Source organism: Stomoxys calcitrans, chromosome 2, assembly GCF_963082655.1.
Source record: "Stomoxys calcitrans chromosome 2, idStoCalc2.1, whole genome shotgun sequence".
NCBI classification, from domain to species: domain Eukaryota; kingdom Metazoa; phylum Arthropoda; class Insecta; order Diptera; family Muscidae; genus Stomoxys; species Stomoxys calcitrans.
Window position 1 is genome coordinate 157,525,551 of NC_081553.1, and position 15,105 is coordinate 157,540,655.

The 15,105-nt window shown below is 37.8% G+C and overlaps 1 protein-coding gene across 2 annotated transcripts in view; it reads right to left on the reverse strand.

Annotated features, from left to right (window-relative positions):
- LOC106091404 (synaptosomal-associated protein 25) overlaps positions 1–15,105 on the reverse strand; it is a 179,887-nt gene that overhangs the window by 101,801 nt on the left and 62,981 nt on the right. The window contains exon 4 of one of the 2 annotated variants that reach the window (XM_059362276.1): positions 9,298–9,346. The exons of the other annotated variant lie outside the window; for it this stretch is intronic. Within the exon in view, the coding sequence (XP_059218259.1) occupies positions 9,298–9,346 (49 nt within the window). The remainder of the gene's footprint in view (positions 1–9,297; positions 9,347–15,105) is intronic. 2 annotated transcript variants of the gene reach the window in all.

Here is a 15,105-nt window from a genome sequence, read left to right on the forward strand (position 1 = left end):
CATTTCGAGGTATTTTGCACTTTTGCGGCTACATAAGCGTTTTTACATTTGTTCCAAAAGGCGCTATTACACGGCCTGTAGATGTCTTATGACATGTCACTTTTTGTTTTCACAAGTAATTGAAAACGTTTGTCAAAATTGTCAATTTGCGTACCATTCATCATTTTTGCTATCACAACTGTATGTTATTTTCATATGACATAACCTAAAAATTTGAGCTAACTCTGATTTTTCATGCTTAAAAATTCTTAAAGATGTGAGAAAGCTTGGCTAATTATAAATTTGTTAAAACAATTTAATTTCGGATTGCTTTCATTCGACTGACAGCAAAAGCTGTTGTTTTCTTTATGTTTTTGTCTGTAGGTTTGATTGTTTGTGTGTTTCTTATAGACTCAGAAACGGCTCAACCGATTTTCTTGAAATTTCACTGATGGTGCATAATGATCCCGTGGTGAAAATAGGCTACTACATTTTTTGATACCTGAAGGAGGAGCGGACCCTCCCCTTACCCTAATTTTTAGAAACGCCAGATCTCAGAGATGAGTGGTGCGATTCAAGCGTAATTTTGTGTGCTCTCTAATAGTAACCTACAAACAAAAGTTTGGTATCCAAATTTCGGATGGGGCACCTAGGGGGAATGCCCAACCCAAAACCTACCAAATATATATATATATATATATACGCCAATCACGACAATATGGGACTTAAATAAAAAGTATTTAAAATTAAAAATTGTCGGACCAACCTCCAAAAAAAACCCTAAATCGGACATATTTACCGACCATGGCAATATGGGACTCAAATGAGAGCTTTTTGCGAATAAAATACAAATCTGATATCCAATTTTGGGACAAAGTTTCTAGGGGTCCACCCCTTCCCCAAAACACCCCCCACAATGAGACTTATTTACTGACCATGGCAATATGGGGCTTAAACGAAAGGTATTTGAGTGTAGAATACGAATCTAATATCCAGATGTGGGATTAAGTATTTGGGGGCCGCTTATCCCCGAGAACATACCCCAAAGAAAACAAATTTACGACCATAGCAATATGGAACTCAAATGAAAGGTCTTTGGCAGTAAAACACGAATCTGATATCAATGTTCGGGTAAAGTGTCTATGGGGAAGAGTTTGCTGACCATTGCAATATAAGGCTTAAAAAGAGGTATTTCAGAGTAGAACGCGAATCTGATATATATTTTCAAGGACAAGTCACTGAGTGGCCGCCCATTCCCCAAACCTGTGATGTTTTCCGACTATGGAAAAATGGAGCTCAAATGAAGGGTATTTGGGAGTAGACCATGAATCAACATTCGGGACCAACTGTCTAGGGGACGTCCCACTACCATAACAATCCCCAAGTAGGACGTATTCGCTCACCAAGAAATTTTGGGTCTTCTAGACATTGGAGCTCGATATTCATAGTTTTTAGGGCCCCGGACATATCTGCTGGCTTTTTCAATAAGGGGTTTAAATGAATGATATTTGAGATTAGAAAACGAATTTGATATCCAATTTTAAGTCCAATGGCAATATGTGGTTCAAATATATGAGAATAGAGCACGTTGCTGATATATTTTCAGGGCTTAGTGTTTGGAGGGCCACCCCACTCCCCAAAACACCCCTAAATCGGGCATATTTATCGACGATCTCAATGTGGGGCTAAAATGAAAGGAATTGGGGGGTAGAGCAAGAATTGATACCCACTTTTGGGACCAATTTTCTTTCCCAAAATACCCCACAAACAGCAATTTTTTACAAGCCATCGCAATAAAGGTATTTGGGGGTAGAATACGAATTTGATATCCAAATATAGCACCAAGTATTTTAGGCATCAACCCTTCCCCAAAACACCCCCAAAGGGTAAACATTTTTCGACCATGCCAATATGTGTGTCAAATAAAAGGTATTTAAGATTAGAAAGCGAATTTTATAACCAATTTTGGACCATGTGTTCGGGGAACGCCTCATCTTGTAAACTCCCCTCAAAACCAATGGCAATATGGGGTTTAAATAAATGGTATTTGAGAGAAGAGCACGATTCTGATATTTTTTCAGGGACAAGTGTCTAAGGGACCACCTCACCCCCCGATAACACCCCTAAATCAGACATCATGAGAATATCGGGCTGAAATAAAGTATTTTAAGAATGGAGTACACCTTACATCCAAAGTTAAATTCGTAGACCAATGAAGATCATATGTGATTCAGATAAGGGCACTTATATTGTTGAACTGTTAGCCAAGCGATATACTATTATCGTAGCATGGTATTTCACTAAAAGCTCTTTAATTGTTTAATAAAATTTTGTTCCATATTAAGTAAAAGAAGGCGCAGCGGAGCGGGCCCGGTCCAGCTGGTATACCAGAAAGTTGTTTATTAAGATCTAAGTTTAATTTTTTTAATGGTATTCTTGAATTTTGAACGGTTTTGTATTTATTAACGTTATGTAAAACTGGGATACTCATGCCTTTTTTTAAGTATTTTTTTCTCCTATCGATGTTTGTCTATGATTATGTTTTCAAGACCTACAAAATTACACGTAGTATTGTAATATTGTTAAAAAAGCTCACAATATCAAATTTCCGCATTAAGTAGAACTTTTTTGTAATTTTCTATTTAGTCGTTCTGATAATTTGATCTCCATATAAAAAATTGGGTTCGTTTACCACTAGAAATTTTAGTTTGTCACTACTGTGGAAACTAACTCCCGCTGGTGTAGGGAACTAGTTTTGTGTAGAATTGCTACAATCTTGACGTTAGCAGTTCCATATTTGTATACTTCTAATGTGTTTGAGTGGCGAATTTAATATGGGTTTGGCCGCTTTTGCAGTAGATTGATCTCCTTTCGCTTCCTATTTGCAACAGAACAATACTAGTTGTTGGGTATTTGACCTATTCTGCCAACAGACGAACTATGCTAACCCTAGTTTTAAAGTAAGCGATTTCTGGCAGATTAGAGTGTAATAAGCGGAGATCATATTGGTAAAATAAACCCAATGCAAAATACATCGAAAAAAATTATTTTTTTGTTAAAAATGGTTTTATTTCTATTTTAATATTATAATGACAAAACAGAAAGAATTCAAGTATATAGGTACGCATAAGACAAAAAATCGAAAAAAAAACTTTAAATTTAAACTTAAATTTTTGAAATACCGGTTTTTTGTGTTGCATGGCTTTGCGCAATTGTGCCTCTTTTGAACCCGAAACAAATGTCACGGGAATGGAATCCAAAAACAAAATATACATATGCGATTAAAAAAAAATTATATATATCGTCATTATCTTTCTTTATTCGTACCAAGAAGAGCGCCATAAAAGTTCTTCATAGCTTTACTAGATTTTTTTAAATGGTTATCATCCATATTATATTCTAAGGTCACATTCGTAACAAAAATTGTATTTCTTTTAAACTAAACTCTTGTAAATAAAATAATGAAATAAAACTTTAATCGAATTGTACATTGATATGAGAAAGCATGACATAATTACCAGGTAGTGTACCGTAAACAGAGGAGTACAATTTTTTCTCGCGAAGTGCACTATCTGTCAACCAGTTTTGGTCGTGTGTGTGTACTATAGTTAGGAACCCTAACACACTCAAACAACGAAAAATGGCGCTAACTAGTAACATACACAAAATCAGAGTTGCACTAATCACTGATTTTGAAAAATAGTGTACTCAATATTTTGTTGTCGGGCAACTGCCACTACCTGTAAATGAATATATCTTGTGAGAAATTATCAGTGTTCCTTACGGGAGTGATCCAGGTGAAAAATATAAGTTGTAAAACAAAATTTATTTATATATTCCAATCAAGGTAGTTTCGTTGGTGCTAGATTTTTATTGTTGAGCTCATGACGATTTCTCTTAATTTTAATATGGGAGTGATCAAAGTAAATCGTATGTTTAACATATGAAGGCGGCCCAAAAGTAGCCAACCTAACAAAAAAACACAACAAATCTGATTTTTTTATATTTCTCAACATATCCTTCCAGCTCGATACACTTTTTCCAGCGATCTTCAATAGCTTCGATACGATTTTTGCAGTAAGAACTTCCACCTCTTAATTACCAGCAAATCTCTGTGTGCTGAGCCATTTTTAGTTTGGAAATAAATACTGATCCGACGGAGCTAAATCTGGCGAATGAGGTACGTGCTATTCTATGAATTTCGAAATTGAATTCCTGGATCTATGACATCGCAATAGCGAATTTCTGAATGGCGCAACGCAGCATCCATCTTGCACTCAGCCTTTTCGTTATCAAATTTTTCGTCAATATGCGATGTACAGAACTTTTTGAAATGTCTGTGATCTCAGCCAGTTCACGTACTTCTAATCAAGGGTTATCGAATATCATTTTTTGGATTTCTGGCGTGGACACCTCAACAGGTGTGGATTTCACTGCTTGTATCGTAATTTCGTATATACCTGTGGGATGAAGAGACACAAATGTAATTTATTCATTTCATTCCGAAAGCAGGTAAACCGTACCACTCGAAAGCGAACGATTTTCGCCCTGATAGCCTGTCCTTTTTTATTCTGAATACCCTAGAGAGGTTAATAGAAACGTATCTTAGGGCAAAGACAACTGGAAATCGCCTGTCACGGTAACAGCATGCTTACTATGTATATGCCACTGAACTACTTTATACCACTGAAACAACTCATCACGACCTAGTCGCCTACAAAGGGGGGTTTCTCGCTTTCAAGGAATATAAATTGGTAGCATTTCTGGACATTGAAGGTGCTTTCAATAATGTAAAACCGACATCAATAATGAAAAAACTGAAGTTTATAGGCAACAACACTACCGTGAGAAAGTTTATTAATAACCTAGCTAACAATATGATGCGACTTTGTCTGCCGCCCGACATGTCTGCATGGACGAAACATACGACAATTCCTATCAAATCCGGAAAGAAATCGGTTCGACAAATCTGAGGGAATTAATTTTTTTCTGTTCCGATATTCTTATTCTCGCATTTGTTATCGAGCGAGTTTTTGTTGGAAAGTAAATTCCGTTGCGTAACCACAAATTGGAAAATGGCTTACGATCGTAATTTTCAGAAAGTTATCGATTTCGGGAAAGAAAATATCGATACGCTGAGCATCTCAAAGGGTTTTTGAAAAGAGTTATTACTGCTAAAAAAAGTAAATAAAACATATTTTTAACAATATGCAATATTTTTTAACGACATGTTACTTTTTTTACACTATAAATTGTTTTTTTTTGTATGTGAGGACAAAAATATGTGGATTACGTCGAGTTAGGCACAACGACGGTACTTGTCTGATGTTTGTTTTTTGGGCTGGGCACAAGGAGAACAAAAGCCAAAGTACAATTGGATAAAGTCAGGACCATTTCCTTGAAAAAATATCATGCTGGCTTAAATTTAGTGGTTAAATGATACAACTTTTGGTTTCGTCTTGTTTGTAGATAATTTGCTTTGCCGAATTTGGCTTAAGCACAAAGTTAATTTTTATCAAATTTAAGGGACCAAAAATGTGAATATATTTTAATTCCTTTTTTATTTTTTGAAATGAATACTTCGATGTCCTATTTTAGGCATAGTTTCTTGAAAATATACGAAAATTTGTTATTTACGGTAGGTAAATTGCTGCAGGCAAAAAGTTGAACATTCCATTCAAAGTTTCGAATAAAATTGATCGATAACGGATGCCATAATCCAAAAAATGCGAGTGTAGTTAGTCGATTACTAATACGGCATCGGCATGTCGGAAGATTGTTTTGTTTGGTTCATTTATAATTTTGTATTTTCCACGTGCGTGGAATGTACACAAGTGGTGGAAGGGAATATTTTGTTTTTGTTTTTTGGAACTGCGTGTGGTGCCGTTAACTGTTGCCTCGAAATTTTTGTTTTGTTTGATCAGACATCCGTCCAGAAATCGCTGCGAAATCGTCTACGAATTCGGTCCCAATTCGGTACGACGTAAAATTTTCCATCCGAATTTCCCAGGAATTTTGCTCCGATATCGTTACGGTCCGGCAGTAAATATATCAGATTTCTCTCAGCCGTGTCGTTCCGACAACATGACGATTACTTCTCTCCTTTTTAGTTACAATGACGGTAAGCCATCGGATCCGATAGCAGATGAATCGTTCGATTGTTCGACCAAAATCGGAAAATTTTGTTTGCTGGGAACTTGCTTACTAAAAGATGCATTATGGCAGGCTTGGGATATGTAAATCTGAAAAGATGGATCAGCAAAGGAACACCTCAAGGAGGTGTTCCTTTGGAACTCTACTTTGGAATGTATATTATTGTCTCTGGAAGAAAAAGGTGTTAAAATGGTCACGTATGTTGATAACATGGCCACTGCGGTTAGGGGAAGATTCCCAACACTCTTAGCAATATATTTCAGGAAGCTCTACGTGCGACAGCGAAGTGGGCTATGGAAAGTGGTCTAGGCGTAAATCCGTGTAAGACAGACGTTAACTACAGTGGCATACGTCTCATTGGGAGCAGAGAATGTTCCCTTTACTGAAAGCGCAAATTAACAGGGCTGCGGAGTCGAGCAATTTTGACTCGACTCCGAGCACTTACAAATGTTATGGATTTATGCTCTTACCATAGAATGGGGGTAGGGAAATCTTGCCATTTCGTTCTTAACAACTCGAAATAAATATTAATATTTTACCTTGCAAAGTATATATTTATATATATTCTCAACCGTGTGCACATTTTAAGTCAGTTTAGCCATATTCGTCCGTTCGTTCAACAGCCGAAATGATGAAATGAGCTACGTCCGCCTGTCTGTCTGCCTTTCTGTCTGTGTTAATTTGTGTGCAATGTACAGGTAGCAATTTTCATCCCATCGCTTTCAAATTTATTATTGTTATCGTTTTGTTCGTCCGAATTGGACAAATATTGCAATAATGTGGTCGTTTACAAACCGATTCTCAAGAAATATTGTTTCGAGAGTTTTTTCGATTTCTATTAAGATATAGCTCCCGTATATATTTAAGCCCGAGTTTATCAAATACTGCAACATTTTGACTCTTTTGATCGCTGATAAATTTTACAGAAATCGGTTCAGATTTAGCTATGGTAGGAGCAGTAGTATTTTATTCAGTAATACATGTGCTTACTGACAAAAATAAAACAAAGATATAATTCTTAACGACTTTGACTTTTGTTGTCAGTCGATCTCTAATAATTTGAATTGTAAACTGAATTGGAAGTGTCACATTCAGGAGCGTACTGAGAAGGCTTACAGATGTTGGGCACTGTAGACGGGCCGTAAGCTCGAAATGTGGCCTGAATCCGAGTATAGTCCATTGGCTCTACAGGAGCGTGATTAGACCAATACCTACATACGTCTCAGTAGTTTGGTGGACTGCTATGGAGAAAACGTACAACATAAGGACCATACAACAGGTTCAGAGAACATGTTATTCCGGCATATGCGGAGCGATGACGACCACGCCCGCTAGATCACTGGAGACTATTCTAGATATCCGACCCATTGACATACAGATTAAGGGTGAGGCAGACAATGAGACCTAAGGCGATTGGAGAATGAATTGAGGATGGGAGCAGCTAATACCATCGCGGTATAATCGAGGCAACAATAGGAAACCTTGAAGAAAGGGAAGAGGTTTCTGATCGGGTACCTGAGAAGAACCTTGAGGTCAAAGTGCGAGGCACTGCCGCCATCGGCACAGTCTTGGATTGTCAGAACCTTAGTATTACCATCTGGAAGAACATTTACACATATGGATCAATGCTAGAGGACAGAGTGGGCCTGTGGGTCTACATTGAAAACATAGTGACTGAAACCTGTTTTAGACTGCCTGACCATAATAAGGTCCTGCAGGCCTGACCATAATAAGGTCCTGCAGATCCGGACAATAACGGAATGCGTGAGTTGGTGTGGTTTTCACGCGAGGACGTCGAGTGTGAACATCTTTACGGACAGTAAAGTGGTCATCAAGGCAATAACAACAATGACTGTAAGATCACGAACAGTCTTTCAGTGTATGAAGGAGATTAACGCCTTCTCTGAGAATGGCACGATCCGCAACGTTTGGGTTTCGGGCCATAGCGGAGTAACTGGGACTGAGAAAGCAGACGATTTGACAGTGAAGGCTAGAGGACTGCCGTCAATAAACTTGGTTAACCCGACGCCATTCGGGTCGACGCAGTTCGAGTTAAAGGAGTGGGCTACGAACACAGTGAAATGGTCGGTAGGTCGACGAAAATTGATTTGGCAGTGAAGCCTAGAGGACTGCCGTCAATAAACTTGGTTAACCCGACGCCATTCGGGTCGACGCAGTCCGAGTTAAAGGAGTGGGCTACGAACACAGCGAAACGGTCGGTAGGACGACGAATATCCTATGGGGGAATCGGGATCGTGGGAAGACGAGACTATTACCGAAAGGATGTAAACTGAGATCAGTATAGCTTTCGGTACCATAACAGGCCACATAGGACACGTACCAACTCAGGGGCGTGCTATGGATAACAATTAAGGATTTTTTAAGTAGCACGGAATTCCTGACATAGATTTTGTTATTCGAGGTTACTTTTTAGTTTTTAGAGCGCACAACAAGCCGATTACTGGCATAGGTGTATATCCATAATGGCATGGAACGCATTTATATCCACACCATCTTTTCTACCGATTCGAACCATCTCAAAAATAAGAACAGCAAAGTATTTCCGTCTTACACTTAAACGACTTTTTTTTTTGCTTTTCCCATTTGTTCAAATAAGAAGCATTTACAACCGATGGTCTATGGTTAGAAAATATCTTATGGAAATGGAAATAAAGATTATTTTATATACGTTCACTATTTCTAATGTTAAAATACAAAATATTGTAATTTTACTTACTTATAACATACCAATTAAAGTTCGGTTATAAAAAGATTGCAGTTAAAGCAACATACATACATTAATTTGTTACGATAATCGATCTCGCTCCGTAACATAACTATATATGGTATAGAGCACTATAAAATCTGCATAAAACAACTGGTATTGAATCTGAACTTGTGATATCATATGGTGTCTGCTAGTCAAGAATGCGTATGTTTTTGCAACAGGAAAAAATTCGAACGAATGAAGGAAATTGTAAGTCAAAAGTTTTAATAACGGCTAAAGCCGAAGAACGCAATGGATGATAGAACAAATGTTTATGAGCCAATGGGAAAAAATTGTAACCTACGTGGTATATGTATATATAGATAATTATTTTTTATAGTGTAAAATAAAATTTGACTACTAAATTGAATGTTATAGTGTAAAAAGAGTGAACTCACCTCCCTGATCGTCAAGGGCTACAAGGGTACGAATCCCTGCTTCCTTGCTCTGGTGTGCAGAAAAAAGTAAAATAGTTGTAAAGATGTGTAAGGTTAATGTTTTCAATATATATGTATAGAATATAATAATTGGAAATATTGATTTTATTTTCGTTATCACCTTGCTTTGAAGCTTTAACAATACATAAATCCTACATATCTCAAAACATTTATCACCCTGATTTATATGCATTTAACTTAAGTATTTACTTTTTACAATTAATTCGAGAGCAATTAAGAAGAGCTCAGAACTTTTTTAAAGGTCTGTTTAACGCATAGGATTCCCAATTGTTTCACCGACAAGAACTAGTCTAACATATTGCCTTCCATTTGGTTATGCTTCCATTCTTCCAGTATTTTGATTTCCCAACAACACACAAATAAATAAAACATTTGGAATGTCTTTAGGAAAAACAAGTTCGTTTTTGAGAAACTTTTATTGTGCAACATTTTCCTCCAATGTTGAACGATAGCGGGTACCTTATTTAACGTCGGAACCACATCAAGGGTTCTCTTATAGAAAAATCAAAAATTATGTTAAAGCAAAAATATTTCATTTACAGCAGATGCTTATTATCGAGAAGATTTCCTTTTTTTTTGCATATTATGATGGCTACTTGCAGTCAGTGTGCGAAAAAACTCAGTCAGTTCTACACTTAAAAATTCGATTCAATTCGCCAAAAAATCCTTTTCAGTGCATTTAACTCCCTTTCTTGTTGTGCAGATTCAGCATTTCAATGCTTTTTAAATCGGTTGTCATTGTCAATGAAACAGTCATCGCAACCAAATCGGGAGATGAGAACATCTGGATGACGGCATCAGTTAGCGAGGGCTTTGCTCTAGCAAGAGGACCAACAAAGCGATCCGGGGCACAGCGAAGGAGACTGAGGAATATGCACCGGCAGCGTATTCCGACGAAAGTGCACAATACTGGAAGGGATAGAACTCACATTCCATGCACTTCTACGGAAGCTGGAAAGAGAATCGAAGAGCATAACACTGCTAAAACCCTGAAGAAAAAAAGAGCTCCTCGCTTTCAAGTACTCTGGGAAGACCAAGCCAGCCCTCCCACAATGGAGTGTCAGACAGTGTCTTGCGGAGGAAGACAAAGAAAAGTGGGAAGCGCACACGGCCACTGAGTCTTCATGGAGGACTGTGACTTCCAAAAGGACGCCACAGCCATCACGGAAGGTGAAGATGGTCGTTGAAAAGGTAAGAAGCCGACCTCTTACGCCGGAGTAGCAATGAAGCACGACAGAGATGAGATGACTTATGCTATCATCGATATCGGCAGTACATCCGGTAGGATTCCACCACATCATCGGTCCCAAGTGAAGCATCTGTTAACCGAACGGGTCTTTGATCATGTGTTGAACTCTGAAGGAGGTCCACCCATACAAATTACGAGCTGCCAATATAGAGGGGACATCTTAACGCTGCACTTTGCTTCACCGGATTGCATTGATACCGTCAAAAGCTCGTTGAAAGTATTCACACTCCCTGGGGTGCAAATTCGACCTCAAGGATGAGGACGGTGTCTTTATCTTGGGCTGATTCCCTTCTCGAAGAGGACAACGATCTTCGAAGGTCTCCACTATTGCAGTTGCAATCCTGGTGACAATGTCGTCGATGTCTTATATGCTCGGGCAATCTAAATTATCTTTCCCAAGTCTTCCGAATTTTGGCCAGCTGGTTTTCAACTTATTACGGAAGCTTATCGGATTCGGCGCTGTTCGTGCTATTCTAAACCAAATGTAGCGGTGGTCGGAGAAGGAGTGCTTCATGGAGAACCTCATCGATTTGATTTTCGAACATATTGTCACATCTAAATCCTCCTTCCCACGTCTATTAACAAAGGTAGCGGTGTTACCAATATAAATGGTTAATAGGTTGTTGGTACTCAAAAATTCTTCCAGGGCTTGGTCCCGGTTATTGATGTTGGTGCTACCCCAAGAAATCTTGAGAAAGTCAGTGATGGACATATCGTCGTTTCCTTGGACATTAGGCTGTATTGATTCTCCTGTTCCTGCACTGCTTGATATTTTAATATTAGGATCTTTGCTTTTCCCAGTCTTCCCAATCTTGCGAATATCAGTGAAAGGCTCGTTGTCGCCCCCTGTTTGGTAGGCGTTATTGAGTGTCCTGCCACTGCACCGCCTGATGGCTCAATACGACCATATTTGTCTATCCCAGTCTACCCAATCCTGAAAAAAAAGAGACAGCCTTTGACACGTAGAACGTCATGCCTTCTATGCTTGCAGCTCATAATTTTTATGGGTGGACCCTCTTCAGAGTTCAACACATGTTCCAAAATCAGCTCGTTAACTAGATCGTCCACTTGTGACCGACGATCTTGTGAAATTCTACCGGATGGACTCTTAATATCGATGACTACATACGTCAGCTCATCTCTGTTGTGCTTCCTAGCCACTTTAGCCTTAAAGCAGTGTTATGCTCTTCGGGAGATCTGCGAGCATAGCAAGGCTGCCGTCATCCCGCTGGCCTTATCTTTCGCTGACTGTTTAATTGATACTGTCTGAATCGGAAACAACGCCTTTACTTAAATGCTGGGGACTAAAGTTTGCCCGAAATTTGAGACTTTTCCTTATTTGTAGAATTTAGCAACGAGCCAAAGAACAAAAACATTAAAATAATGATGCTTCCTTTAAATTTAACTTCTTATTTACTAACAGACACGCCCATCCGTTCCAAATTTGGCCGATGAATGATTCTTATTTTACTGCATAGATGACTGTCCAATTATTATTTTTTAAAAAATTATGTTTTAAGACTTAGCATCTAAAATAATTAAACGTTTAAAGATGCTCCTATTTGTAAGACTATGTTTGTCTTGTTCCAAGGTCAATTACCTTACATTCAACATTGCTTGAGTTAAGGATTTTAAACCTAACATTTAAAAAAAAAAAATTTCAAATATGTAGGAAAACATTTTTCACAAAATGGAATAGTTCTCTAAAAAGTTTGTTAATTAATTATCTTTAAATTTAATTTGGTAATCTTTGGCGCGGCAGATGCAGGGTAGCTGTGAGCACCTCACGGGCTGGAACTTTGAGCTCCAACTAGTGTGGTGTTCATCGTTATAACGGAGTTATGTGGGTTAGCTTCAAATGCGGCCGTGGGCAGTCAACGACCAAGAGTGTCAAGATGCTACTGAAGCCAAAAATGCGGCGTACTGATACAGATAGTGTTCTGAGGAAATGAAAAGAACATTTTACCCAGCTGCTAGTTTCGACGATAGTGGCGAAGAGAATACCGCAGAATCAATTTCTGATGATGGTATAGTATGTTTACCTCCTAGTCCGAATGAGGTCTAAGTAGCTGTGATTCAACTGAACAACAAGGCAGCAGGAGCCGACGGGTTGCCCGCTGAACTATTTAAGACCAGTGGTGACACGATGATAAGGCGTATGCTAAAGATTGTCTGCGTGATCTGGCCAGAAGAACGCATATCCGTTGATTGGAATTGCAGCATATTATGTCTCGTACACAATTAAGGGCACAAGACGGAATGTGCAAACTACGAAGAAACAAGACTCCTCCCCATCGCATTGAAGATACTTTCAAGCATACTGTGTGAAAGATTGAAACCTAAAGTCAATATGATAATTGGGCCCTATCAATGCGGCATTTGACATGGTTAATCCACCATAGACCAGATATTCACACTGCACCAAATCCTGTAAAAGACCCGTGGAGGACAAATCAATACCTATCATCGCCCTGTTGACTACAAAGCCGCTTTCGATACCGAACTACAGTAAAGTATTCTTTGGCTCGAATTTTTAAAATTAGGACAAACATTTTTCAGTGTATTCTCGACTACAGGTGCCAAGGTACCCATACCTATAGGAGAGGCGGACAATATGCTACGGTCTGATTCTACCACCTCAGATATTGAGTCTTTGGAGTTCATTTTGAACCTATATACATATATATTTTTTGAAGAAAAAAAATTTCGCTCCACTCAACGCTTACTTAAGATTTTGTTTACCATTTAATAAAAACCATTCCAAATTTTTTATCTTTTAAACAACAATCAAAGCATTTGCTATATTATAATATACATTTTCCACGATTTTAGGTGTGCATCTTTTATTTAAGAGCATGAATTCTCGTATGAAAATTTTTATGACTTTAGTATTTATTTTATCTGCAGTTATTTTAAATCGTCAGACGTTACCAAATTGTAGAAAATTCAGAAAAATGTTATCTATACATAGGTATGCAACTTTTCAACTTTTTCAACTTTTTACGACATGCAAATTTTTACATCCGTCCCATTTCCAGCAAACTTTCTGTTAAAACAGAAAACATGTTTTACTATCAAATTTCTCTGTGCGTAAGTACCGAAATTTGGAGCTTTTCTTCAATCTACATAGGAAGAACCAAATGGTAAAAATTTTAGCAGTAAATGTGATGGTTTCAATATTAAAGGGTGATTTTTTAAGATTTTTTCAAAAAAACGACACATAGAATTCCGGAAAATGCATAAAATTTTGTTTTGATTCAATAGTACGGTCCATATTATTTAATGTTTGAAGATTATTTCATGCAAATGTGCCTCAAATGGTCCATCCGCTTAGCCCAATTTTGGCATACTCTTTTCAACATTTCGACAGGTATCTCACGAATAAATACTTCAATGTTGTCTTCCAACGTGTCAATTGAAGCGGGGTTGTCTGTATAGACATGAGCTTTAACATAGCCCCACAATAAATAGTCTTAGGGAGTTAACTCGCACGATCTAGGCTTCCGTCTTGTTGAAACCATATCTCATGCAAGTTATGCCCTTGCATTTTGGGCAAAAAAAAAGTATGATATCATCTCACGGTAGCAATCACCATTCACAGTTACGTTACGATTCGCATCATCTTTGAAGAAGTACGGTCCAATGATGCCACCAGCCCATAAACCGCGCCAAACTGAGAGTTTTTCTGGATGCATCTGGCTGATCTTCGCTCCAAATTCGACAATTCTGCTTATTCACCCACTGAACGCAAAATTAGCTTCGTCGCCGAACACAATGAAGCGCGCGAAAAACTTACTTAACAAAGTACGCATTTTGATAATAAAATTCAATGATTTGCAGGCGTTGTTCGTTTGTAAGATGATTCGTGGTTAAATAATAGACCAAACTGAAGATGTTTGAGAGTGAAACAAAACTTGAAATGATGTTTAAACCAGTCTTGCCAAAAAGATAATAGATAAAAAATCACCCTTTAATAGTATGGCGTTCTTAATATTGTATTTGATTTCTTAAAATTTCAAAAGAAGGTCCAGTGTTCTGTTCGGCTCTTGGCTATCAAATGAGTTACCTCTTCAACTAAAGCCTTTTCAATTTTCATAAATTTCATAAAGATATATCCATTCGTTCCAAAATGTGCAAACTTTTTTCACTTTATTTTTTTCTCATCCCACAGTTTGGTTTTTTTGTGAGAGACGGAAAAAATCTGGTTTCGTTATTCAAAAATTCACAAAACAATAAGTGCTAATCAATCTAATTGAAAACATTTTCCGATATCTGAAAGATATGACTGAATATTGCACTTCCTTTGGTATGGACTGAGATGAGATAAGAATGAATTTCAGAAAAAAAAACTTCTAGTTTTATACATGTTATACTGTCAAAGGTGTACTTTAATTCCAGTTTGTGGTCTCCAGCACAATCTGTAAAAATATACCATTTTGTACTAGTGCACTTGAATCCCAAAATTGAGAGCCCAAGCTCAATCCATAAGAATGTACCAA